General features: G+C 41.9%; 2 protein-coding genes across 3 annotated transcripts in view; one reads left to right on the top strand and one right to left on the bottom strand.

Moving 5' to 3' along the window:
* Positions 1-3,502, top strand: part of WSB2 (WD repeat and SOCS box containing 2) — a 25,406-nt gene extending 21,904 nt beyond the window's left edge. For both annotated transcript variants that reach the window (XM_053587468.1, XM_053587467.1), the window contains 4 exons: positions 294-466; positions 1,137-1,247; positions 1,375-1,482; positions 2,105-3,502. In XM_053587468.1, coding sequence (XP_053443443.1) covers positions 294-466; positions 1,137-1,247; positions 1,375-1,482; positions 2,105-2,267 — 555 coding nt within the window. In that variant the 3' untranslated portion in view covers positions 2,268-3,502. The remainder of the gene's footprint in view (positions 1-293; positions 467-1,136; positions 1,248-1,374; positions 1,483-2,104) is intronic.
* Positions 2,881-14,857, bottom strand: RFC5 (replication factor C subunit 5). The gene is made up of 11 exons (XM_053587469.1): positions 14,677-14,857; positions 13,146-13,210; positions 12,562-12,698; positions 11,389-11,468; positions 10,632-10,705; positions 9,234-9,393; positions 8,418-8,499; positions 7,573-7,702; positions 7,065-7,142; positions 6,100-6,154; positions 2,881-5,076 (listed from the first exon to the last, which is right to left on the bottom strand). Exons 1-11 carry the CDS (start codon positions 14,742-14,744, stop codon positions 4,980-4,982), a joined length of 1,026 nt encoding a protein of 341 aa, XP_053443444.1. The 5' UTR covers positions 14,745-14,857; the 3' UTR covers positions 2,881-4,979.

The following is a 14,857-nucleotide window of genomic DNA, read 5'->3' as shown; positions in this document are numbered from 1 at the left end:
CTACCCTCTTTGCAAACAGGGCTCAGAGGCAGAACTCAGAATTCTTTATAAGTGCAGTTCAGCTGGCATCTTTCTAAGTCTGAGCTGACTTATTCTCCCTTAAAGTGAGCTCCTTGACCTTGTGTATTGGTTAAATGCCTAAAAAATTCCATTACTCTATTTAAACCTATATGGTAGGTTTCTGTATAATAGAAAGGGAAAGGCCTGCAGAGGGAATAGCTGTGCCTTTCACTCTCTCGCCATTTGAGTCCTAAGCACTTTGTTTCTGCCCCTCACTGGGCACCTTTCTACAGGTCTTTCTATGGAGCATGCGGTCCTACACATTAATCCGGAAACTAGAAGGCCACCAAAGCAGTGTTGTCTCTTGTGACTTCTCTCCTGACTCTGCCTTGCTTGTCACGGCTTCTTACGACACCAATGTGATTATGTGGGACCCCTACACTGGCGAAAGGCTGAGGTCACTCCAGTAAGGACTGAATCCTTCTTGTGGCTTCCAGAGACTGATGAGAAACATGCCTGGAATCTGATATGTTCCTCTTAAGTGTCTAGGGCATGGGAGGGGACAACCTGGATAAAAAGGCACAGGGGTTTTAATGTTTATCCGTAGCTCATTGTCAGCTAAGCCCTTTAAATAAGACCTGAGTGTCTTCAGTCTTGTGATTTAGGAGGCTGTCTGCAGTGCTTAGATTCAGCATTCTGAAACCTCTAAATGACTCGTTATTTCCATTTACTAATAACTGTAGTAACAAGTCCTCGTATCGAAACTGTTACTTCCAAAATGAGTTTTCATGTTGTCATAAACTTGGTCTACTTCTTCCCTTAGTCTCTGTTTTATGAAGCAAATAATGGGTAGCCTAAAAAAGACTTGCCATTTGTACTGTGGCATTAAAGTGAGGGCTGACCTACTTTGCCTAAGGAAATTAGCACAGGGGAAGTGTTAGGAACCCTGCAGCCCCTCCACAGGACACTTGGAGCCTTCTGAGATGCCCTTCTTCCTAGTCTGCAAACCCATAACGGGCACAAGATGTGTCCTCAGTCTCTCATAGCCATGGCAGCGTGGTCTCCCGCCTGGGGTGAGGACGCAGGGTGACAACACTTTGGATTCAGCATTATTCCTCTGTATCTTTCCTTCTCAGCCACACCCAGGTCGACCCTGCTATGGACGACAGTGATGTCCACATCAGCTCACTAAGATCCGTGTGCTTCTCTCCAGAAGGCTTGTACCTTGCCACAGTGGCAGATGACAGGTAACAAAGAGAAATCCCCATACGGCCTCAGAGCAAGTACTAGCAATGGCAGCATGACCCCCCCAGTCTGGCCCAGGCTGACCAGGATGCAAATGTGCATCTCTCTCTCTCTCTTTCTTTCATCCAGACTCCTCAGGATCTGGGCCCTAGAACTGAAAACTCCAATAGCATTTGCTCCTATGACCAATGGTCTTTGCTGCACATTTTTTCCACATGGTGGAGTTATTGCTACAGGGTATGTATGTATCTGTTAGCTGAACAGATGGGCAGTGGTTTCTGCTGAGTATACCATGTAGTTTTTTAAGGAATAAAAGCATCTAGAATGTTCTTGCTTATGAGGAAACCTTAAGGACATCCAAGATTATATAAAACTCAGATATTCTATTCTGCCAATATGCTGTATCATTTACTCTTAATATTAAATCTAAGTGTGATTAAACACCTACAGTTCATGCCACTGCATGGGCCAAGCCCACGAAGAAGCATAAATTGAGATGTTGCAAAATTTATATGGGAAACCATTTAGAGTGAAGAGACCACCTTATAGAAAGCATCTATAATTCAGTAGGTGGCACTCTTCCTTCTATTACTCTTTAGCTAATAATCTGATTAGAGAGGTCTGTGCTAGCAGAGAGCACTTTGGTATGAAAGGTGTCTTGAGTTCTTACAATCCTAGCAGCAGGCTTAATTATTTAGTGCCACAGCTTTTAAATCTATTTCTATGATCAGGGTTGCATTTCACTCTCTGGAGTCTCCTGCTGTTTGGAAGCAAACCAGAAACGTTACTATCCAACACCATGAAAACATGAACTTCCAAGGTCTATCTTCATACAGCATTGGTTTCTGTTTTGTTTCAGGACGAGAGATGGCCATGTCCAATTCTGGACGGCTCCTAGGGTCCTATCCTCACTGAAGCACTTATGCCGGAAAGCCCTTCGAAGTTTCCTAACAACTTACCAAGTCCTAGCACTGCCAATCCCCAAGAAAATGAAAGAGTTCCTCACATACAGGACTTTTTAAATCATGCTACTTACCTTTTCTTTGTAGAGTGGTAAATCTTTCTGGTAAAGGAGTAGCCAGAATAATGGACCAAACATCTGGTCTTGGGCTGAAATAGCATTTCTTTGGGATTGTGAATAGAATGTAGCAAAACCAGATTCCAGTGGACGAATCATGAATCTCACTCTGTGGCATGTAAAAGTCAGTCTTAGAGGAGATTCCACTTCCGAGGCAACAGAGCCTTAAGTCTGCAGTCCACTTGTGAATAGAAAGTGTTGAACTTTCTAGTCATTTTGATTCAAAGTGCAGTTATTGATGTTGTTTTGATGGTAAAAGTAAGTAGGCCTCCAGAGCCTCTCTTTCAGTGGCAGAGAGGGTCATAATCCCTCAACTGCAAGTATGACTTCTGCATCGCATCTTTGATGCAGTGATAGCTTTGTTCAAAGTTCTCTCTCCTGCTGTGGTCAGGGTTGCTCTGATGTAGGTAATTGCTCTCCTTCCTCAGGCTCCCTACTGACCAGCAGGACAAAGTTTCAGTGGAGCCATGTGGTATGAGGTATTAGCTTAACTCAATTATAGGGTAATCAGGCTGTGCTCCTGACTGATGCAGACACTATATTGGCTTTTTTAAAACATGGTGTGCATGTGCAGATGACAAATTTGTATGTCAGCTTATACAAGGATATATTCCTAACCTGCATGACTGTTCAAATGGCTACTGAGTGGTCAGTTGCCATTTATTAGCATCATATTTATTTGTATTTTCTCAACAGATGTTAAGGTACAATTGTGTTTTTCTCAGTGATATCTAAAAACCATAGTACTTAAATTGAACATTGGGAAGATGTGTATGAACTATGTAAAGAATTGGTGTTGTCATGATTTAGCTGATACTCCTGTGTACGAGATCTGTCTTTGCTGCTTAACCTCATTAATCAGCTGGTTTCACCTCTACCCCCGAACAAAAATAGCTCCTTAAAAGTACTGTTCTCCTTCAGTGGCATGTAGTTATCTAACCCAGACACCTCACTCGAGCAAAATCTGCCTTAGGAAAATTTAATATATTTTAAATTATTTTAAAAGAAATGCAACATCGTATTCTCTAGCTTTCTTAATTGGTGCTGTTTGGAGGCCAGTGTAACGTTATATGACTTAAGAAAGTTGAGGAATTTCCTCTACCACTTTTGTTGCTTGAAGAAAAACATCTTTTCAAAATGAGAGGCTTTCATTGAAGGGAAAACAAAAAGTTAAAACCTTTTGGCTCTGTTTCATTTTTTCCATTAAGAAAAAATATCCTTTTAAAACTAGTTGTACAGTGTAAGAACTGGGAACGGGCTGGCCAACTTTTAAATTTCATGGTTATCTTGAAATATCATACAGCTGAGGAGACACTCTGGCTAGTTGGAGGTCCTGCTTGGCCATTAGATTGGAACTTTGCTGATGTCTTTGGGGAACGAGTCCTCCGTAAATAAAGGAAATGAGTTAACTTCCTCCTTACAACAGTTTAAGAATTTGACACATTTACAAAGAACTGTCTCTAAAGAAAGTTTATTCTGTGATATTAAAGACAGAAGGTTTTAATATAAATGGATGTTGGACAAGTCAGCATCTTCATAGCTGGCTAAAGAAAGAAGAGTCGCTTATGACACAACCAGCAAGCAAGTTGCTTTACTTTTTATTGTAAAGAACACTAACATAAATGCAGCGTAATTACTGTAAAATAAATGTTAAATTTCTACCCAAGTCCCAGGCCTTTCTGCAGTTCTAGGTTTAGAGTCAGGCTTCATCTCCCAGGCCTTCCCTGCAGTAACCAAGTACACATTATATGACCTGTGCTACCCAGTAGCATAATTTAAGGATAGCTCTGTATTAAAGTTTTTTCCTACTTGGAACCTGCTGGTAACTCCTGCTTCAAGAGGGGAAATAAAAAGACCATTTCTTTTAAAGTAAGAAAATTCAGTCCGTTTTATAAGAGCATAATAGTTTTGGCCAATTTTATTAGGTTCGTAAACTTAATTTTGGAGACAACTGTTTACCTTGAGTTGGAAGATATTTGGACCATATTAGATCCAAAAGCTTATATTCCAGACCAAAGGCCAATTCTCTATTACCCAAGCAGCTAAAGGATAAAAGCTTTACAGCCAAAAAGAAAAAAAAAGGTTACTTTTTCCCCCATAAAAGACAGATGGGCTGGGCATGGTGGTTCACACCTACAATCTTGGCACTTTAGGAGGCTGAGGCAGGGGGATCATTTGAGGCCAGGAGTTTGAAACCAGCCTGAGCAACACAGCAAAAACCCTGTTTCTACAAAAAGTAAAAGTACTAGCCAGGCATGGTAGCACATAGGGATTGTCCCAGCTACTCAGGAGGCTGAGTCAGGATCACTTGACCCGAGGATTTTGAGGTTGTTGTGACCTGTAGCAATGCCATTGCATTCTAGCCTGGACAAGAATGAAACCCTGTCTCAAAAAAAAAAAAAAAAAAAAAAAAAAGGACAGATGGGTAGTACAGTTAAAATAGTTATACATTAAAATTGTTTTCATGTGCCCCTGCTCTGAATGGCCACAAAAATGGTACTTTTTAATGTTGCCTAGCCACTGATGGGTCTGAAATGGAAATTTCTAAGACCTGCATTGACCACAGCTCTGTCCCATGTTCCAGGCAGCATTCATCCTATAACTGTCCTCTGCACTGCCAGGCTCTAGGAATTGTGGCTGGTGGGCCTCAGAACATCTAGGCCTCTGTGACAATCAGGTCTCTGGTAACTTGAAAAGCAGCAATGAGGGAACTCAGCTGGATCTTCTCATTGGTGCCAACAGAAAGTCTGTACCTAAAAGAAATTAAACATAAGGTAAGAAAAAACAGTATCATGGCCAGCTGTCTTTTCATAAGAGAATAAGAGATCAGGGGCTGAACTGAAGGAGGGGGATGAGAACACACATTTATCTTAGCAATCTTGCATGTGTTCTCTATAAACATTTTCTTCTCTGCCCTAAATGTTGATTTATAAATTTGATGTTTCCAACTGGTAAGGACAAACTACATTTTAAAAATTATTAGTTATCAACATCAGTGTTCTGAACTTTGTCCTAACTGTACAGAAAGATACACAGGATTTATGTAATTTAAGGATTATTTCATCTACAGATGTTAAGAGGGAATTAATTAAAACGGAAATTTCCTTCCTCTTAACTAAGACATGTCACTGGGAAGTTTGGTTAACACATCTGTGGGTCTGTGGTCTAGTCAATAAAGCAGGACATGGACAGTTCATTCTTGTAAGTGCCCAGCCATTGGAAGCCAAATCATATTCACAACTTACTGATAAGAAGTGACCTAATCTATGCACGTGAAAGCCAATGCTGGCAAATCAGAGTTGGCCTACACTGACATCTACTTTGAACCCAATACTCTATCTACTTACATGATAGCTGCCAGCTTCAGTGGGGGCTAATAACAGTGTTTGTGGAACCAGGCCAAGTGGAAAACTGAGTTTGTGTTTATTCCCCCCCCCCCATACACTTTAGTATGCCAAAATCCCTTAACAGCTGGGTAGCTGGTCATCTCCACAGTCTGGACTGAAGGAGGCCTCCCAAATAACAAGAACATTTGAAAATCTGTGTGGGCCAAGCCTTTGACGTCTAAGGAGAAGACTTCACCTCTCAAATGTGTAACTGATCTGTATTTGTCCTTCGTGTTTATCCCCATGTACTTTGAAGAAACAATATCCTTCTCTACCTTCCACTGAATATCACCAAAGACTAGATAAGAAAGCTAAAACCAAGCCAAACAGAAACAAATTTACACCGGGGGGGGGAAAAAGGAATTAAAATTAGGAAAAGTATATACTCACTCAATGTCTGCCATTTTAGTCAATAAATATATTCGAACTGAAGATGGAAAGTCAACTGAGAGAAAAACAAAATCAAGTGAGTGAGGTCTGTCACTCCTTACTACAGAAAACCAAAATCAAAAAAGACATGTATGAGTTTCAATATTAAATAACCTAACATTGAACTTCTAAGGCCTCAGGACTGATCACACCTCTAAGTAAAAGTGGCATAGATTTCACACGTTATATCCACTCTATTTTGTGGTTCTTTATAGCACTGGGCTTAAGCTGACTGTTTCTTGGTCAGAAGTTAACACAAGCAAGCTAGGAAGAGGCCTGCAAAGCCATAAGCAGAACCAACATTCATTGACCCAGTTAAGTTTCTTGGTCTGCAGCTATCGCAGAGGGAAAGCTGCTCTCAACCCGAATCACAGAAGACTCTGATTCTCTCCCAAGAGTAGGGGAGATTTCATAGTTCTGGGGTGATTCCTACTTGATACCAAGGTTGAGAACCAATTCTGTGCTATCTGTGTAGAAGGTTCAGTTAATTGTGGAACTTAAGATGGTTTCCTTTAAGACTTGTTTTTCTGAAATAAGAGTCTCACTCTGTTGCTAGGCTAGAGTGCTATGGTGTCAGTCTACCTCACAGCAACCTCAAACTCCTGAGCTCAAGCAATCCTTCTGCCTCAGCCTCCCAAGTAGTAGTTGACACCACTACAAGGTGGCGGCAACAACACCCAGCTAATTTTTCTATTTTTAGAAGAGATGGGGTCTCGCTCTTGCTCAGGCTGATCTCCAACTCCTGACTTCAAGTGATCCTCTCACCTTGGCCTCCCAGAGTGCTAGGTATAGGTGTAAGCCAGCACACCCAGCCACTTGTTTCTTTGCTTCAAGAATGAAGCCTCATGTTCCCTTTCTGGCAGTCCTTCACCCCAAAGCAAGTTATCTTCTCTACAGCTTCTCAGTGAGGGAAAAATGTAAATTACCTCTATGCACAAACAGGTGTATCTCTGTCAGGATATCATGTAATGCCAACCCCTTCAGAGTTTTCAACTCCATAATATCTAGAGAAGAGCAGTTTAAGGAAAAGGGAGCAAGTTCCAGAACAAATATAACTGCACAGAATTTTGAATCCAAACCCTGGCAAGTGACTTTTTAAAAGTAGGGCTTTTAATCTCAACACAGCTGTTTCTCTTTGGGTTTGAAGCTGCACATGTTGGATCCCAAGTTTTTATTTTTCTTATGCTGCTTCTCCAATAAGACTTTCTGAAAGATACATTATAGTGGTATCTCCCAGTATAGAGCCAAATGCATTTCTAGGAAGACCTCTGGGGTGTTAAAGTACCCACTCCATCTAATAGACACCTCACTTCCATGACAAGCTGACCACAGCCTCTGCCAGCAAAGTGTGGGTGCTGGCTGCAGCCTGAGCTCCTGGGGCCCCCTTTAGGCCTCAGACACTCAATGTGCCCAGGAGGTCATGAGAAAGGATACTTCTGTAGGCTGTGGTGAAGTCGTGATTCAACATCCAGTCCAGAATGTTGGCGATGTCCGACTTGAGTGGGTGCCCTGTGCAGGTGTAGACAGTCTCCTCTGTTACCTTCCCAAAGGCCATATTGGTGCTCTGTGCAAAAAGAGGGGGCGATCACAGTGGCTGTCACAGCAGCTGCCAAGCTGCAGGGAGCCAAGAAGAAATTGTGGAGGCAGCAATGCAGGTGGGCAGCAATGTTCTATGGGCACACGGCAACTCCAGCCACAAATTTTATACACAGGAAGAGTTGGCCTCATCAGAGGATGCTGCAGCTTGTTGGCTATCATAGTATAGAAATCCTACCCTGCCTTTGCTTTGCTCACAACAAATGATTCTTTCAATTAATCAAAATACAAAGTGGAACTCTAGCACATTATGAGGTCAAAGTCATACCAGTTCTAGATTTCTGAATTTACAGATTGGTTGTGCTGTGGCTTATGTCTTTTCTTTAAAAATTACTGCAAAGCAACATCTTGAGATTGTTTTTGTTTTGATTTTGAGAGAGTCTCACTATCACCCTGGTGCCATGGTGAGAGTGATGGTGTCACAGCTCACAGCAACCTCAAGCTCATGGGCTCAAGTTATTCTTCTGCCTCAGTCTCCCAAATAGCTGGGACCACAGGTGCCCACCACAACCACCGGCTAGTTTTTTCCATTTTAATAGAGATGGGATCTTGCTCTTGCTCAGGCTGGTCTTGAACTCCTGAGCTCAGGTGATCCACCTTCCTCAGCCTCCCACAGTGCTAGAATTACAGGTGTGAGCCACCACACCCACCCCCCTTGAGATCTGTTATGAGTAGCACCATACCTGCAAAATGTTCAGAGCCCTGCGCATATCTCCACTGGAAAGAGTTACAAGTGCTTTCATTCCATCTTCACTTATGTCAACTCTGAAAAGAAACAGGCAAAAGGGATTTATGGGGCCCCCTGAGAGCACAAGCATTCACCAAGAGGAACAAGATGGCCTGGAATGATTAAGGTTTTTAGAAGAATGAAAGAATAAAGACCAGAGTTGATAGTCTCCTAATCCATATGATCTAGAATTCACTCTGGTTTATCGGGACACAGGCTTCACATTAGTAGTTATGGCCCAATCAAAACTAGAATGGCCGTACTTAACACCAAGCATTCTTACATTGAGTAACTGGCTTTGAATTATATTCTCTGGAGGGGAAAGAGGCCCAGCATGAACCATGATCACGGAGCTGAAACTCCTCCTTTAGAGTAAGTAGCCACTTGAGTCGGCTACTTGCTTGTCATCTGATTAAACAGAATGTAATGTCTCAGAACCTTCCCTTGTAGTCAAAAAAAGGCTGGAAGCATCTTTGCAGAAGGGACTCAGCAGCCTCCAGTTTCCAATGACAAAGAGAGTAGGAGGGAATAGGACAGGTTCCAGGGGAGGAGGATGGAATCAAGAAAAATCATGAACCAAATGACTTTTATAAGGGTTGGAATGGCCGTGAAGTACCAGAGAAAATGACAGCAGTGAACAGTCCCCCGTGCTTACCCTGTGCTAGGCACCTGTTAAGGTGTCAACCAATGTCACCTTTAAATATGAAGCAGCCAGTCACCCCAGAACCCTACTCGCACTACACTCATCCCCAAAGGTTCTCAATATACTCACTTCTCTTCTTCTACGACATGTTCCAGGCGGGGAACCATGAGTTCTGGAGTCAGGGGACCAAATCGGAACCTTGTACACCGCGACTGCAATGCAGGGATGATCTTTGACAGATAGTTACAGATGAGGCAAAATCTGGTATTTTCAGTGAATTTCTCAATCACTGGTGAGGGAAAATAAAATCACCTTGTATCAAAGTCCATTCTGACTCTTCAAAGGACCAAGAAGCCCTAACCTTTCCTATGGTCATATGCAAACATAGGAAAACTTTCAAGGATGCAAACAAGTCGGGTGGACACACACTGGTGTGTTCAGGATCAGAGGCCAGACAGTCCCCTTTCAAAAGCTGATGAACATGCTTCCATGTGATTTTACAAAATGCTTCCTTTTTTTTTTTTTTTTTTAACAATTTGCTGACTCTGGCACTTTTGCTAACTCATCCTATTAAGGGAAAGAGACCTATTCCTGTCCTTTATGTAAAACTGCATTTGGCAGTTTGGTGATGCCTCACCTTCTAGGGGAAGGGAGGGAATGGCTTTTTGTAGACTTTCCTGTGGATGCTGTCTGGAAGCCTTATTACTCAAGGGAGCAATAATCCAAACTGAGAGATGCTTACGGCACCAGTTTTAACTCTCTCCAGGTACCCAATGTTCCCACATAGGGATCTGCCCAGAGTGACAGTCACTCCATGCAGAACAAGAAGCTGAAGAAAGGCTGCCAGAGCTTCTAGGACCAAAAGATACTCTAACTGTCCTCCTCCTCTTCTTAAACATGTGCTCTGATCCTCTCCTTCCCCACCCCCAACTCCTAAAGATATTCTCTCTCATAGCTAATTCACTTGGAATCTTAAAGAGGGAGATTATAAGTATCCTCCACAAGAAACGAACAACGCCAACCATCTCAGGACAGGCCAATCAGAGGATATTCTCCCTTCCCTGCCAAGTCACATGTGGCAAGTAGGGAAGTAATGTCAGCTTTCTGAGCGCAACTAAACTTAAGATACCCTTTTCCTGGCGATTTTGTATGTAAGGATATTGAAAGAAAAAAGGACTTTCCAGTAGTTCAAGAATGAAAGATGCGACATAGCCTCCCATCTAAAGATACAAATCCCTAACCCTAAAAGTGAACTTGGAGGTTAAAAAGCATGAAACATCAGTGACCGGTCATACTTAAGTCTCAATGGGGCTTAGGGCTTTAAGCTGCTGAAAAGAGACACCCCCCACACCCTCCCCACCCCAGGTGTCTTGTCTGGATCATTAGATGTGATTCAGAGAGAGAGGTGTACAGAGGTTTCTCTAGACCAGATGAACAGAAAACACACCACACTGCATCTCACAGCCAGTTCCTAATTCTACCAGCGCACTAGTCAGCCCACGCACCATACGTAACAGCTCTTCCTACCTCTTCTCAAGGCATTCTGGGCATCTTGAGTCATGGCATCAGCTTCATCCAAGATCACTAGTTTAAAGCCTTTCCTAGAAAAATACACAACACTGTCTAAAGATTTCTTCAATCTTACTTCAATGTCTGGGCTCAAACCCACCTCTTCCCATTTGTGCCATTGGGCCCTATCTCAGAAAGGCCATTTCTCCTAGAATTTTGAACAAAACAGACATCTTAGGTCATACAGAAAGGAAACGTCCCATCACTCCTTCAACTTGAGCAGGAACTGAGGTCTAACCTCTGTACTTCTTATGTTGTATCTTCTTTGACAGTTGTCATCTTTCTTCCACAAAGTACCCCATTACACTGCTTTTTCCACTTCCTTTACTTAGGCCTGAGTCTTTTTGCCTTTTTCTTCTTTTTCTTTAAGCTACCACCCTTTTACCCTTCCTAATCTCTACTTTTGCTTAAACTCAAACTAGTTCATCCAAACTTAGGGTGTAACTTAATCAGTTCTCAGTTACTAATAAAATGAAGTTAATGCTTCCCCAAAGAACTTGCTGGTACAGATGTAGATAATGTTTTATTTTAATATTTGCATTACTACACTTCTTACTACCAACCCTATACTTACTCTCTTTCCATGGCTATTTTTGGCAAAATCTTTTTTTTTTTAACCTTTATAAACTGGCAAAGAGGAAGATTTAAAAAATTAAGCTATACCACCTCATTGATAAAAATCTGTAGAGAGAGAAGTTATACCAATAATTCTTACTTAAATATTGTCCTCGTGCTAGCAAAGCTCAGGATTGGTCCCCGGACAATATCTATTCCTCGGTCATCTGAAGCATTCAGCTAAATGTGGAAGAGAGAAGTCAAAATAAAAATGTGTCCATCAATTCTTGATTTTAATGAATCTTTTCATCAATTCAGCTCAGCAAACTAGCTTCCTAGGTCTAATGATGGCCAAAAGATAATCATAAAAAACTAACCCCAGCTATGCTAAAAACTCACTAAATCATTACATCATGAAAGACAAATGGTATTTTGTACCCACTCTTTGAGGACAATCACTTCAACATAAATTGGAGAACTAACTGGTCTGATCACATTGAACCTCACCCCTGGCATGAGCAGGATGATGCTAATTTTAGCTACCACAACCCAGAGGTTACCAAGTTTTTAATACACTGAAGTAAGAACATTAGTAGCAGCAAAGTTCTAAGAAAGCTCCATTATCTAAAAAGAAAGTTAAACATTTTTCTTGCAATTGACAATATTTAGATTTTTGTAATATATCAGTTAAGGTCCAAGCAGTATATAGATGGCATACCTGAATGCAATAATTCGAAGAGAAGTAAACAAAGACATTTTTAAAGGTGTTCGTGGGGGTGAGGGGAAACCACGGGGCTGTGCAATGCCTATCATTGCCCTGAGCCTGAGGGGTTAGAGTGACTGTAGGCAGTTGGAGAGGGCTGTACCACCTGTTAGATGTGCCCAATCCTTGTTAACCCCCCAGACAGGTCTGGCCATCTCTAACTTCCTTCCCCAACCCTTGCCAGATCCCCTCTTGGACAAACCCAACCTGGAACCAGAGGGCAAAGGAGCTTATAGTCAATATAGCTCAGGCTTTTGGGCAAAGAGAGGAGAAATGTGGAGAAGAGGCCTGCAGGGGCATAGAGCAGACAGACAGCAACTGAGTGACCATAAAGTAGGGTTTGGATAAAAGTTAGCAATGAAAAGAAGGTCTAGCCCCACAACTGCCCTCTAACTGACAAATGCCAATCTAGACCAAAATGACCATTATAGGAAAAAGTGAATTGAAATATCTCATTTCAAATTTACTTCTTTCCCAACTACCAGTGGGGTAACTTTCTTTTAAAGTAAAATAAAATTAGCAGAACTGAAGTTAAGAGACTGGAGTCCTTAGTTGAATAATCCTATTTACCTCTAAGACCATGGAGCCAAATTCTTTATCTTTGTATAGCCGTTTTGCACAGGCTAGGATGGTAGATGTCTTTCCTGTCCCTGGAGGACCATAGAAAAGCAGATGTGGCAGTCGGTCTTCACTGATAAATTTCTGAACTAAGGATCGGGAAGGAAGAGGGATACCATCAGTCTTTGGGAGCTGCCTCCTTCGTGCCCCCAATGAATGCCCAGTTCAATGCCCAAATTAGAGGCAGGTGTAATTGGAGGTAGATGCCAGGTCTCTGTGTTCCTAGTGCAACTGGGATTCATTCAATTGTGCAGCTACTCGACAAATATTTATCGAGTGCTGTCTGTGTTACAGGCACCTTTCTGGGTGCTGTTGACATCTGTGAACTTAAACTATTGTCTGTAATGCTATTTTTATGCTTATGTTTATGATTTATCCACTAGACTATAGCTACCTGAAGAGAAGGAATTAAAAATCTTAAAGATGCACTCTGAAAAACTAAATCAGATTCTCCAAAGTTATCACTCAGCAGAGACAACATCACCAAGAAATTTATACCGATCATTCAGTAAGAACAACTGACACATGATACTTACTGGTACTTAGAATGTCTTGATGAGAAATGAGATCATTCAGTGTTTGTGGCCGGTATTTTTCAACCCTGAAATACAATTTAGCATGTATTACAAAGAATGTATATAAATGTGAGAATATTATATTATGTGCAAAAGAATCCTAATAAAAAAAGGAAAAGAAACAAAGCCCTTTAAGTTTGAATACGGAACAGTGGCCCTCAACCAGGAGTGATTTTTGGCCTCCTAAGAACATCTGGTGATACCTGCAGATACTTTTAGTTGTCACACCTAGGCAAAGGTGCCACTGGCTTCTAATGAGTAGACTCCACGGAAGTTGCTAAACATGCTACAATGCACAGGGCAGCTTCCCTTCTCACACTCCCCCAGAATATCTGACCCAAAATGTTGATAGTGCTGAGGCAGAAAACTGTTCCCATCTCTCCTTTCCAGCTGTTCTGCCTATAATCGTAACCTGGATGGGCATCTATTATTTCAATGAATTTGAAATTAAACTCCTCCCCAGATATCCACCAACAGATAAATGGCTACATAAAATGTGGTCCATCCAACTGAAGATTCAGCCATAAAAAGAAATGAAGTAGTGATACAAACAACAGTATGGGTGAACCTTGAAAACATTATGCTAAGTGAAAGAAGCCAGACAAAAGTGGCCACATACTGTATGACTCCACTACACAAAATGTCCAAAATAGGCAAATCCACAGATACAGAAAGGAAATTAGTGGTTATTTGGAGCTGCGGAAGGGGAGAATGGGGAGTGACTGTCATTGAGTTTGGGATTTCCATCTGGGATGATGAAATTTTTGAACCAAATAGTGGGGTGGATGTACAACATTCTGAATGTACTTAATGAACACTTAAAAATGGTTACAACTGTAAATCTTATTTTTTTTTTTAGCTGCGATAAAAACAAATTGAACTCGTTATTAGACAAGAACTTGGAATTTTTTTAAATCCAGCCAAATCTCATGAAAGTCTTTAAAGCATCAATAGGACATGTTGTTGAAGAAGGATGGTTGAAAGTACAAACTCTGAATTCAGACTATCTGGATTCAAATCCAAATCTATTTTCTAGTCTTGAACCTTAGACAGAGCTAAGAAGAATCCTAAGCAAAAAGCCATATATCCTTTCCAAGAGATAGTTTTCTCATGTGTAAAATTCGAGTAATAGGGCAGTGCCATCAGGGTCTGTAAAGATCAAACATCTAAACAAGATGTCTGCTAATTCGACAGTCATTGAATAAAAGTTAACCTGGGAGAGTTTTTAGTTGCATTGAAGATTCTAGCGAGAGAGAAAAGGACATTTCGGCATCAAAACCAACGCAAGCTGTCAGAAGACACGGGATAGAACCTCAGTGCTGCCACAAAGGTGCGAAACCGCTTTCTTTCTCCGCAAACAGAATGCGGGGAACGGATGAAACCTGCCCAAAGTCCAGAGGACGGGGGAGTTGTCGAGGAAAGCCTCTGTGGCCTGGCCACCTTGCCTGTTCGGTCCACCGTCTCCCCCCTCTACCGCCGAACCTCCTCCTACCAGGGCAGGTTCCTGATCTTGGTCGCTGCAGGCTGCTGCTGTTCCTGCGCGGGCGCTGAGGTCTCCATTGCAAAGACACGAAAGTGACCAGCTCCTCGGTGGTCCTGGAAGCGGAGATCGGAACCCCGACCACCCACCCACGCTTAGAGATCGCGCGCAAAAACGTCTCTCGCGATATTTC

This window comes from Nycticebus coucang, chromosome 4 (assembly GCF_027406575.1).
Source record: "Nycticebus coucang isolate mNycCou1 chromosome 4, mNycCou1.pri, whole genome shotgun sequence".
Classification (NCBI taxonomy): Eukaryota; Metazoa; Chordata; class Mammalia; order Primates; family Lorisidae; genus Nycticebus; species Nycticebus coucang.
This window is presented reverse-complemented; position numbering and strand designations above follow the sequence as displayed.

Bases quoted from the DNA above. Each gene is read 5' to 3' on its own strand.
- RFC5 (XM_053587469.1), bottom strand. From the start codon at position 14,744: ATGGAGACCTCAGCGCCCGCGCAGGAACAGCAGCAGCCTGCAGCGACC. The intron at 7,703-8,417 runs GTATGGTGCTAC...CTTTTTGCACAG, and splicing joins GGGCTCTGAACATTTTGCAG to AGCACCAATATGGCCTTTGG. The intron at 5,077-6,099 runs GTGAGTATATAC...AATTTCTTTTAG, and splicing joins ACTAAAATGGCAGACATTGA to GTACAGACTTTCTGTTGGCA.